Source organism: Dryobates pubescens, chromosome Z (genome assembly GCF_014839835.1).
Source record: "Dryobates pubescens isolate bDryPub1 chromosome Z, bDryPub1.pri, whole genome shotgun sequence".
Taxonomy (NCBI): Eukaryota; Metazoa; Chordata; class Aves; order Piciformes; family Picidae; genus Dryobates; species Dryobates pubescens.
Genome location: NC_071657.1, coordinates 66,258,562 through 66,271,121, shown reverse-complemented (window position 1 = coordinate 66,271,121; position 12,560 = coordinate 66,258,562). Strand labels below are relative to the sequence as shown.

The 12,560-nt window shown below is 40.2% G+C and overlaps 1 protein-coding gene across 2 annotated transcripts in view; it reads left to right on the top strand.

The window, feature by feature from the left end:
* The window catches only part of SMAD2 (SMAD family member 2), a 51,522-nt gene extending 39,349 nt beyond the window's left edge, over positions 1–12,173 (top strand). For both annotated transcript variants that reach the window (XM_009901694.2, XM_009901693.2), the window contains 6 exons: positions 2,300–2,374; positions 3,658–3,711; positions 4,771–4,983; positions 7,278–7,415; positions 7,563–7,707; positions 11,924–12,173. In XM_009901694.2, coding sequence (XP_009899996.2) covers positions 2,300–2,374; positions 3,658–3,711; positions 4,771–4,983; positions 7,278–7,415; positions 7,563–7,707; positions 11,924–12,047 — 749 coding nt within the window. In that variant the 3' untranslated portion in view covers positions 12,048–12,173. The remainder of the gene's footprint in view (positions 1–2,299; positions 2,375–3,657; positions 3,712–4,770; positions 4,984–7,277; positions 7,416–7,562; positions 7,708–11,923) is intronic.
* The last annotated feature ends 387 nt before the right edge of the window (positions 12,174–12,560 follow it).

The window sequence follows — 12,560 nt, the reverse complement described above, 5'->3', positions numbered from 1 at the left end:
TTAAATGCATACAAGAACTGAAATGGCACACCAAAAATCAGATCAAGTTGATCTCGTGTTTAATTTGTCACATTGTTGCTGCCAAGGGACAGCAGATTGTTAGAGAGCAACTTCAGGTGCTAAAAGTTGGAGTTGTTTCCTTAATTTGTACATGCTTTTTGACTCAGTCTGAAGGATTTGATCACACTTGCAAGCAACTTACTGGAAAGACACCATTTGAAAATCCAGTGCTATGGAAATGAGCTAAAGCAGCTAGGTAGTTATTTGCAGGAAGTCTGTTCAAGGTTATTTGTGGGTGTTCACGTGATCTTCAAATGTTTATGCAGCTAACCACACCTTGACTCCTTCCCTTTGTCACTCACACCTTTGTGTTACATTTATATTTTAGCATCTTTATTTGACTGTGCCAACTTAATCTTGAATACTTGGATAGGTTCTGATAAATCTTGTGTGTCTTGACTGCCTGCTACAGACAACCATTTTCTTTAGCAGTAGGCCAGACTACCACCTGTGGTTGTACAGCAATACTGTCTTAGTGCTGAGTCCATAGAGAGGTTGAGTTCCCCTGCAGCTGGGAATATGACAATTGTGAAGGTACTAGATGGCCTTTGGGGTGCTATATGTTCCCTTTCAGGTTATGGATGTGCTGAGATGCATTCCCCAAACTTCTGGCAGCATTCAGGGTCTCCTAGGATTTGTTTAGTGCTGCTTTTGGGTATTTATTTCCAGAGAAGGTGGTGCTCAACCTCTGACCCTAAACCAGTATTAATAGTACTAGGTGGAGGAAGTTGTCTCTGTTCAGACAGAGACTAGATATGGAAAATAATCTGTGCCAAAGAGCCTAGTTTAGCAACTGGAAACAGGAGATGTGAGTTGGATTGGGAATGGTCATTAACCTTTTACCATGGCTGTGGGTTTAACTATAATGAATGATTTGAGATGGGTGGAGTCCACTTTATCACAATGGATTCTATAAAGTGCTGTTAAATATTTCCCTTCCTTTTCTGTTCTCATTCAAATTTTGTCACATCTTTATTTAGCACACTAGTTTTACAGAGTGCACCAAAGATACAATTCTTTCTTGATTCTTTTTTATTTCACCAGGTTGCTATTTAATCACTTAATCTAGTTTCCTCTCATGGACTTCCTTCTGTTCTCACTATATTGCTGAAAATCTCAGACGTAATACTTGCTATGATTTGATTTTCATTCTTCAGCAAAAGGCTTTATCTTCAAATTTCTTCTGTTTGGTAATAATATAATTAAACATACTTAATCCCTCAGATGTCTCAGAGACAGCTCTAAGGTAATTGTAGAGATAGCTTCAAACACTTTCACTAAAAAAAAAAAATCTAGGTTTTGCCTTTAATGAATAGGAAAAGACATTTGCCTAGTTGATGGAAAATTATTTCCTGAAACACAGTTGGTTAACTCATTATCTGGATTACAAAGCCCACTTTGAATGGAGAAAAGGAACAACTGTACTCTTCTGCGTTTTGAAGATATATCTGTGGAATTAGACAGTTTCTGGTCTCAGAATGCATCAGACTTGTTATTGAGTTTACTTTAGTCTGTGAAACTCCATCCTTAAAGCTAGTTAAAAGAATAAATGATCATTTTAATAGAACTAATAAGTAATAATGAAAGTAGAGCTTGTGCAGTGCAATTAGTTAGATAATTCAGTTATCATGGAGTGAAATCAACTGTTGGTTGGATGAATTTGCAGACTGAACAGGAAAACAACTTTTAATTTTAGCAACTTTTACAAGGCGTGGGAAGGTATCTGATCTGATGGTTTATACTACATAAAGACAGCCTCTTTTTTTTTTTTTAAGGAGTCACCAGATGGTTTTTTCATTTATAATTCTACTAAAATGTGAAAGCTGTTGATCATAATTGCAGAATTGTTACTCATAGTGAAAGCATCTTGTCTTAAATGGAACAAACAAGGATTATCGGTTAATCATCTAACATCTTTGAGCAATTACCTGGCATACAGGAGATTATGTTTTACATAAACAATAAGGCAGGTAATGGGTTTGAAGTCCTACTGGTAGGAAATGGGGGCAGCAAAATGAAATTTTAATTTAATATTCTGGTATTGAATCAAGCTCATGAAAGTTTGAGGACAAGACCCCCCCAATGCTAAATCTTACAAATTACACTAACTATTGAAATAGTAGATGGGATTGGCTTTGGCTTTGGGGTTGGGGGCTTTTGTTTGTTGGTTGGTGTTTTGTTGTTTCCTGGTTTTGTTTTGGTGTTGTTTGTGGTTTTTTTTTTTTTTTTTTTTTTACAGAAACACCACCTCCAGGGTATATCAGTGAAGATGGAGAAACAAGTGACCAACAGTTGAACCAAAGCATGGATACAGGTAAGAATTTGGTTTTCAGTGTTTTGAGGACTTGGGATTACTAGTTGTGATCCCTCTTGAGCAGTGGCATTAATTCAGGCCAAATGTTGATGGCTGTAGCACTCTCTACAACCAGGTTCTTTCTGCTTAAAGTATCATTTGAATCTTTTTTGAACAAAATTATTTGCTAGGAGGATGCTTTTTAAAACATTCCGTGTCATACTAAGTACATGCCATTTGTTTTGTAAGAAAAGCATACAGACCTAAGCCTTCAGTAGAAGGCTTAAAATGGATTTTAATAGGTGACTAGTTTCAGCCTACCACTAACTGTCTTGATAGAAACATATTCGTTGAAGCAGAATCTCTGTTGGCCTGAAGAAGTTACAGAAATGCTGGAGTTTGAAAACATCTCTGACAGCACTGACCTTACTACTTCTGTCATGTTTAAAATAAATTGTTGTACAGAATGCTCTGCTGCAATGGTAGCAGAAACATCAAGTGTGAAAAGGTTTTGGATAATCTGGTTGTCCTTATATTTGGATAAAGCACAGTTAAATGTGCTGGATTAGAACCTCCTGCTGTGTGCTGGCAGACTGGGCTGTGTGCTTGCTTTGCTAATATTAGCAACCTTTTTCACTTAATCAGAGTCAACTGCACTAGTTTCTGTAAAAGCTGCAACTTTTTCACACTATGTGGCAAAAGTTACCTTAACGTAAAAGGTGTGACATCAGTGATCCTTGTAGGAATAATTCTGTGCAAAGCTCTGCTGTGTTTTGCCTGCCAGTGCACAAACTTTGCTAGAAAGTTCATGTTCTTCTGATTATTTTCTGATTATTGCTCCCTTCTTCCAAGAAAAAAACACAAAACAAACACCAACATTTAAATCCAGCTTGTTCTTTTCTAGAGATAAACCCTCTCCTTTCAGAATAGAGAGGTAATGTCTTGATCATCTCACCCACTTTTTCTTAGCTGCTTCTTTTTTTCACTGAATTTGGGAAGAAGTCACTACCTTACCACTGGTGAAGATACTTTCAGAGTGTGCATGAAGTGAGAACTCTGCCAAATGCAATACTAAGATGTTAATTGAGTCTTTGGGAGAATAGTTAGTTTCCCAAGGTGTCCAGAAAATTAAGTGTAATCTTAATTCATAATAAACATTTGATATACTAGAAAACTGGTTGCAGTATATCTGAGGTTTCTTGTTCCACAGAATTATAATGTAAAACTGTATCTAGATAGTGATCCTACCTCCACATCTGAAATAAGAATCATTTGCTCTGAAACAACCTGTATTGTTTCAACAGGATCTCCAGCAGAGCTGTCTCCTAGTACTCTCTCCCCAGTTAATCATAGCTTGGGTAAGCTGAAAATACTTTTAATTGTTTCTCTGTGTGTGGTGACTCTTCTTTATATGTATAATTACATGAAAAATGAAAATGCTTTTTAACAAAGTAAGAGTTGTATTAGGAAGAGGCTATTCGGTTGGCTTCCTGATGGATAAACATAATAGGGCTGGGATAATAACTTGTTAATAACTACTCTTATTTCTTTAACTGCTGAGCTTCTAGCAAAGAGAGAGAATTATGTGGTTGTGGGCAGGAACAGCATTTATAAAATAGTCTAAAAGATAGCAGCCTATCCATAGAGCTGCCCAGACTTGCTGTCTCCCTTGCATGTGTGTTGTGGTGCTTTTCTCATGTACTGTTTCATCTCTGACGGCAGCTTGATTGTTGCTCCCACATAAGCTGTCCACCTGCTTTGATCAGGTGCCACTGCTGTGTGTCTATGTAAATGCCTCAGGAAGATCAGCTTCCCTTGGGTTTGTTTAAGGAACAGTGTCAGGATGTGACAGGAAAATGCTGTTCAGAGCGCTGAGTAAGTAATTAGGTAGGTAAAAGGGGGAAGTACCACAGGAAAAGCTGAAGATGCACAGAGGAGATACTGAGCTCCAGCAGGAGAGAGTCAAAGGAGCATAGAGCTGCTTTTATCTAAAGGAACAGTACAAAGACCTAGTGTAATACAAGGGAGCATCAGATTAATATTTTTTCCCTCGTGTGGATCAGTTGTTTGATAGTCTTTTGTTTAACATTGCCAAAATGTTTGCAAGTTACAGCAAGGCAAAGCTAATGCCTCAGTGTCTGGAACTCACAGTCATGTCAGTTTTGCTGAGCAAAATGCAAGTACTGAGTGACAAGGGCTGTGATGAGGTTAGATCAGCTCTTCTTCCCCTCTTCCTTCCCTAGGGTGGGATATAAAATTCCATCCTGTTCACCAGCATAGATAAAAACTACAGCAAGCATAACACATTTTGAGGAGACTACTGCTGTTGTTTCTGGAAGAGATGAGTGGCAGGGCAGGTAGACTTCAGCCTCAAATTCTGTGCTAAGCTTATTTTTTTTAAATTTTTTTTTTTTTAGACTTGCAACCAGTCACTTACTCGGAGCCTGCATTTTGGTGTTCCATAGCATATTATGAATTGAATCAAAGAGTGGGAGAAACCTTCCACGCATCACAGCCTTCCCTGACTGTAGATGGCTTTACAGATCCATCAAATTCAGAACGGTTTTGTCTAGGTCTGCTTTCCAATGTAAACAGAAATGCTACAGTGGAAATGACAAGGCGACACATAGGTAAAAACCTCTGATTTTTGGGTTTGTATTTTTATTTTTAACTACTGAATTTCATTTCAGCCATTAAGTTATCTGGAATGATCCAGGAAGGATGGGCAGATACGCATGCTAGCGAAGAGGAGGCTCATAGGAAACCTTATTGCTGTCTACAACTACCAGAATGGAGGTTGTAGCCAGGTGGGGGTTGGTCTCTTCTCCCAGGCAACCAGCACCAGAGCAAGAGGACACAGTCTCAGGCTGCGCCAGGGGAGGTTTAGGCTGGGTGTTAGGAAGAAGTTCTTCCCAGCGAGAGATATTGGCCATTGGGATGTGCCACCCAGGGAGGTGGTGGAGGCACCATCACTGGGGGTGTTTAAGAAGAGCCTGGATGAGGCACTTGGTGCTGTGGTTTAGTTGATGAGATGGTGTTGGGTGATTGGTTGGACTTGATGATCTCAAAGGTCTTTTCCAACCTGGTTAATTCTGTATTCTATGCTGGGAATTTTTTACCCTTGTGCAGACAGCTATTTAATGTCTCCCTCTTGAAGTGTGCTAGGGAGAGCTTAGTCTCTTTCGCTGAGCAGCATTGTAAAGACACAGGAGGTCACCACTTCTGAAACTGGGGAGAAATGCAGCAGCTTCTACTACAGCCAGTTGCAGTTGGGAAGAGTTACAGTGATAGCTGGAGCTGAAAGAAGCTGCCTTTCCTCAATGAGCACAGTCAGTGCACCAGCAGTCGCACAGCTGTGAAGCTGAGGGCAGCACAGGAGGAAGCCACTCAACTGTGTGGGGTTTCTCTTGCTCACTTTGCTGTTCCCTGCCTTCCGGAAAGAGAAGCATCCTGAGGGGCTGGTTTTTGGCTTTCAGGCTCTGGGTTGGACCACTTTGCCCAGGGTAGCATTTACAATCAGAGTGACTTATAATTGAAGTGTGAGCTTTAATTACGAAATGTTGCCACGTTGCTTAGTTTATTCTGATTTATAAAAGGTAGGATGGGCATCTTCTCTGCAATGCCAAAAGTCACCATTTGGAACATGCTGTTCTGAGATGACTGAAATATTCTTCATCTTTAGTAAAGAATATTGTTTTCCACAAACATTTATTTTTTTTCTGGGGGAGGGTGTGTTCTTCCCTGGATTCTTTTATTTAGAACTAAACCAACAATCACAAGCGGGATTTTTTCTTATTTATTTTTATTCTTTACTTACAGTGTCTTTAATGGAGTGTTCCAACTCCTGCTATGCCAGATCCAAATGTCTAAGAAAATTTTAGGTATGCATAAGCTGTGCTTGTGCTGGCTGGTCAAAATGGTCTGTGATGAGGGCAAGCAAAGATGTGAGGAGCCTTCCCTTTTTTTTTTTTTATACAGAAGCTTTCCTTGTGTTCAAAAAATATTTTTAAAGAAAAGGAAGAGAAACTGTGGGCTTTGAAGTACCTGTTAATTATAAATATCTCTTATTTGGGAGATCAGTTGTGTAGTCTGCTAGAGGTAACCGTACATACTTGTTTCCACTGAGAAAGAGCAAGATGGCAATTAAATGTTAGTGATAGGATTTCTTAAGGGAAATTTTTTGTAATAGAGCTAAATGAAGTGCTGTGGTTTTTTTTGTCACAGTAGAGCAGAGAAGGGATATGGTGTGGGTTGTGAAATAGCGTGGGTGCAGGTAAGCAAAGTTTGCTGAAGTGGCATACTTATATTTCCTGCTCTTGCCATAGTGGCCTCTGCCACTTCACATACAGCACTTCAATATTAGCACAAGCTTTAATTCTGTTCAATCTAATATTATTTCAGTTTTTGTGTTTAAGTGAAAGAGTTACTTAGTAAGTTTTTCGTAGAAAGAGTGATTAGCCATTGGAATGTGCTGCCCAGGGAGGTGGTGGAGTCACCATCACTGGAGGTGTCTAGGAAGAGCCTGAATGAGGCACTTGGTGCCATGGTTTAGTTGATTAGATGGTGTTGGGTGATAGGTTGGACTCGATCTCAAAGGTCTCTTCTAACCTGGTTAATTCTATTGTGTTCTAACACTGCTTTCTAAGTTGTGTCTAGTGTCAAGATACTACACAGCTAGACAATTCTGTTTCTGGACCAAAAAAATAGTCTGCTTTTTCTTCAGGTACGCTGTGTTTGTGGGAGAAAAATTAAAGTTAATTCTGTTATTCTGCTGCTAATGCTGTTGGCTCAGCAGTATATTCCTGTAGATAACTAGTTTCTCAAGTGAAGAATAGCCTTGGCCTTCTCTGGAACAAAATACTCCCTTATTTGTTAATCTCTGTGGGTCATACCATAACTAGATGTCCTTTGAATTTTGCTGCAGGAAGAGGTGTGCGTCTTTATTACATTGGTGGAGAAGTTTTTGCTGAGTGCCTAAGTGATAGCGCGATTTTTGTTCAGAGCCCCAACTGTAATCAAAGATACGGCTGGCATCCTGCAACTGTGTGCAAAATTCCACCAGGTGAGTAGTCTGACAAAGGTCTTGAGAAAAAATACACAGTGAATGCAGTTCATGACACTTGCTTTCCTTTTGGTGGTTTCCTCATTGTTTTGGGCTTCTGTGTAGCGGACACAAGTATTAATTGATTTTGACTCTTTTCTTTTATAGGATGCAATCTAAAAATCTTCAATAACCAAGAATTTGCTGCTCTTCTGGCTCAATCTGTGAATCAGGGTTTTGAAGCAGTTTATCAGCTGACTAGAATGTGTACCATAAGAATGAGTTTTGTTAAAGGATGGGGAGCTGAATACAGGTATGCAAACACCTTTACTTTTCAATTTAACTTTTCTTCTTTCACTAGTACTCCATTTGCCTGGCCTGAAAGTCATGAGTACAGGCTTCTTACTGTGATTTTAGATACACTGACTGCAAGCTGAAGCCGTATTTTCCTTTTTCTCCCCCTCATCCTTTGAGCTCCCAAGTCATGAAGACCAGTAAACTGATTTTAGTAATGCATTGACGTCAACTGTTGAGCAATGAATGTCGTCAAAGTTCTGTTTCCTTGCTTGGCCCCACTTGCTTACTGTGGTGAAATCACTGACCACATCCAGAAGTTTCACAGGTTGTGCTGTAAGATTGTTTGCTGTTTGTTAGATGTACAGTCATTTTGGTGTCTGTTCTGTATGGAGTAGAAAGAGTTTGTTAGGTCATGGCATGGGATGCATTTGGTGGTACCTAGTGGAAAAAATTGGAGTCACTTTGAGTGCATTCTGCAGAATAAAACAGGTGGAGAACAGACATTTAAAGGATGGCAAATATTTTGGAACATGTAATGGACAAAGCTTAGAAGTGTAGTACCACTGTGTTTACATAATAAAACTGCTAAGAGGAGGATTTTGAGTGGGAAAAAATAGTCTTGTCTGCTTTAGAGTAGATTCCAGATGTATTCTCTGTTAACACAAATAAAGAGCTATACTTGAGAACAGAGCTGGTTTTAATTGTAATATGGGAATTTGGGAAGAAAGGGAATTGATTTCTAACTTAGCAGCATAAAAGATTTCATTTTGTAGAGCTGGAGGTGTGATTTTTAAACAAAGTCCTTAAAGCTCTCTAGAAATGGTCCACTGAAAGAATGAAATCCACCATATCAATCCATGTTGCAATATGTCATGATTGTTAAAAATGTGTGTGATTTCTGAAGTTACAAGTTCCACTGTCAGTCCTGGAGTTCTGATTCTTTATCTGCTTTTGAAATACATGCAAATATCAGCATCAGTATGTCAGGAAGGCTTCTTGGCTAAACAAAGCCAGTTTTGTAAAAGCCTTGTTAGATGGAATGAGAAATTTTGAGTAATGGAATAAATGTGTACCCCTTTGTTACCAAGAGAGACAGAAGAGCCAGGCTCAGCTTTAAAGAACTGCTGAGTATGGCTCAAAAGGGGTATATATTCACTTATGCATAATCAAATATAGCATTCAAATCACAACAGGACAAAGACTTAGTTGGATTCTATGGAGACAACTTGAGGTGAATAGAGTGTTAAGTGCTGGGTTAAATCAATGGGGAGGCTTTTTGTTTCTGAGGAGTGAGAATGTTGGTTGTTAATAGGCTATAAACTCCTCAGATCACAGGGCTGAAAAGGCTGCTGTGGAAATACTGCCAGAACAGCACAGAAACAGATTACTGACATAATGCTGAACTAGTTTCTTTGCATCTCTGTTTAAGATGATACTAATAAATTATTGATGCACAAAACTTCAAAGCTACACTGCAATTGTGATTACAGCAAGAAGAGGTTGCTCCTGCAAACACAACCTTGAACTTAAATGAATGTAGGCTGAATTGTCAAAGTAGACCAGAAAGCACTGTGGAATCCAATCTCTGTAAGAATTCCATGCCTCATAGTGCCAAAAATATTATTATGGAATATTCTTTGACAAAGCCAAAGGATTAACTACAATTTAGGCACATGGCATATGTGCATAAACGTTCAGCTATGGCAAGGTGGTAGATTTTTATAAGCTTGGTAGACAAAGTAGCTTACAGCTTTTTGCTCAATACATGTTGGCTTGAACTGAATGATGGTAGAAGTTCAGACCAGCAGTCAAGTATTCATGTTTGTACAGGAACTCTCCAGGTCTAGAATCATCTTCTGAAGAAAGTTAAGTAGGGATAATTACAGCAAAGACACTTAGTGGTATATGAACTGGAAATCCATGGGTAGCAGGGGATGAGTTTTAGCTTTGAGTCAACTGTTAAGTGACTCATTTTTTTGCCAGGGTAGTGCAAAGCCAGGGTTCTTGGATAGAACAGGAATTTTGAGGAAGTGTGTTGTGGAACTCGTTGTAGGGGATATGACAGCGGTGGAATAATGAGCTCCCTTCTTTGGGAGGGGATTTGAAACCATTTCCTGGAGTTTAGATTGTTCTTCTATTGGAGCTTGTTGTTTTGGCTTAGGCATTCAGGTTTGAGATAACAATGTGTTTTAGAGTGCTGACAGAGCACAGACCCCAGGCACTTTCCTCCAGAAAGTGTGAAACGACAGACAACTTTTGAAATTCATCCTCTCACTGGCTTAATCTTTCTGCCCTTTCAGTTCCTCTGTTTACATAAACAGATTTCCTTTAAAGCAAAGTGTTGCAATGCCAACAGTAAAAATGAAGGGGCTGGGCTTGTTCCTGAGTAATCTGCTGCCTTTGAATCTTAATGCCTCCTTGCTTTCACTTTGGGATAGCCAGAATGACTAGGAGAAACTGGCTTAGCAACAGTAGTCTTGCCAGTCTAGTTTGGGAAAACTCCCATGCCTGGAGTGGGTGCAGTGACATAACAAGATTTCTCAGGCAGAGTGTGTCCAATACTGATTACTTTGGAGATGAGAAGGAAGGTTTTTGAATAGCAGGTCTCTGAAACAAGGGTGTGTGGAAGAGTGAATGAAGATTTTTATGATTTACAGCCCTTCAGCTTTACTGAGGTGTTCCAGGTAGTATTTAAGTAAGGGCTTCTATTGTGGAAAATTGCAGGCAGGTTTATATAAAAGACAAGGAAAAGACCATTTTCACTTAAATTGTTTGTGTGAAGATGTTACAGTACAAAACACATATGGAAGTGTAAGATTACAGGAAATCAGAGATAAAGTTCCTTTGAGATAGCATCAGTTAGCACAGTTATAACCACACACTGTTTTGACGTAGCGTTTCTGACAACATCCCACAGTTTCCTTATACATCTGTCTTGCAAATTGCTCCTAAAAGCCAAGCCTTACGATCACCATAGTCCTGCGCTGTTTGGCCATACTGGCACTGCAGAGCCAACTGTTTCTAGGCTGTGTTTATCAGTAGCTGTCTACAAAATTCAAATCCAGTTATGCATGCAAGTTCTTTGAAGCTTAAGATGCAGCTCCACGCAGCTATCTGTAATGTGAACACCACACTGGTTGGGCAGTCTTCAGTTTTTAATTTCTTTTTAGAAGGTAAGGCTCTTGGTGTGACACCTGAAGCAAATGCTGTCATTCTTGCCACGTTGTCCAGAGCAGAATATTCTTGATGCCTTGTGGACAAGCATGTAATTATAGAATTACATAGAATAAACCAGGTTGGAAGAGACCTTCAAGATCATCGCATCCAACCCACCTAAGCAACTAAACCATGGCACCAAGCACCCCACCAAGTCTCCTCCTGAACACCTTCAGTGATGGCAATTCCACCACCTCCCTGGGCAGCCCATTCCCATGGGCAATCACTCCCTCTGTATAGAACTTCTTCCTAACATCCAACCTAAATCTCCCCTGGCGCAGCCTGAGACTGTGTCCTCTTGATCTGATACTGGCTGCCTGGGAGAAGAGACCAACCCCCACCTGGCTGCAACCCCCCTTCAGGTAGTTGTAGAGAGCAATAAGGTCACCCCCTGAGTCTCCTCTTCTCCAGGCTAAGCACCCCCAGCTCCCTCAGCCTCTCTTCATAGGGCTTGTATTCCAAACCCCTCTCCAACTTCGTTGCTCTTCTCTGGACTCGTTCCAGCAAGTCAACATCCTTCCTACACTGAGGGGCCCAGAACTGGACACAGTACTCGAGGTGCGGCCTAACCAGTGCAGTGTACAGGGGCACAATGACCTCCCTGCTCCTGCTGGCCACACTGTTCTTGATGCAGGCCAGGATGCCATTGGCCCTCTTGGCTGCCTGGGCACACTGCAGGCTCATGTTCAGCCTACCATTGACCAGTACCCCCAGGTGCCTCTCTACCTGGCTGCTTTCCAGCCACTCTGACCCCAGCCTGTAGCTCTGCATGGGGTTGCTGTGGCCAATGTGCAGAACCTGGCACTTGGATGTGTCTGAGATGCGGGGTGGGGTGGGTTTTTTTTTGCTGTTGCGTGTCTGAAAGACTGTCTGAGAAAAGCTTTACAGCAGCTAATGGCTGCAGATTTTTATCTTTCTGGGTAGATGTGGATGGGCACATACTTCGTGGTTATATGATGGACACCTTTATGTCAGCCAGAGCTGCTTCCTGACTTTCCCATTCTCTATTTTTCTAGGCGGCAAACAGTAACTAGCACTCCTTGCTGGATCGAGCTGCACCTGAATGGTCCTCTACAGTGGCTGGACAAAGTATTGACTCAGATGGGCTCCCCTTCAGTACGCTGCTCCAGCATGTCCTAAAACTCCTTCCTCCATCACCAGTGGGCTAAATACTAAGTCCAGTCAACAGACTTAACGTAACAGCTCGTCTGTCGTAGTATTTGTGTGTGGTCTCCATGAACTGTTTACTATCAAAAAAAGTTTTTTAAAAAAAATAAAAGTAAAAAAAAAAAAAAGAAAAAAAAAGAAAAGGAAAAAAAAAACCAACAAAGAAAAACAGCACTTGAGGTCTCATCAGTTAAAGCACCTTGTGGATTTTGTTTCCAATACTCTGATACTAGATGAAAATTTAGTGTATAGCAATGCCTTCTTCAAAAGGAAGAAGGAACAGTTCTAAAGACTCTTAATGGTGTTTTTATTGGGTATATAATTGAGTGTCCTAATGGTTTATCAATAACATGAATAGCTAAATATATGTACAGGTAATGTATCATGATCTCAAATATCACAGTAGCGTGCTGTTCTACATTTTATTTCCCATAAATAGTTGTTTTCACGATTGGACAAACCTCTCGTTAAATTCCAAGACTCTAC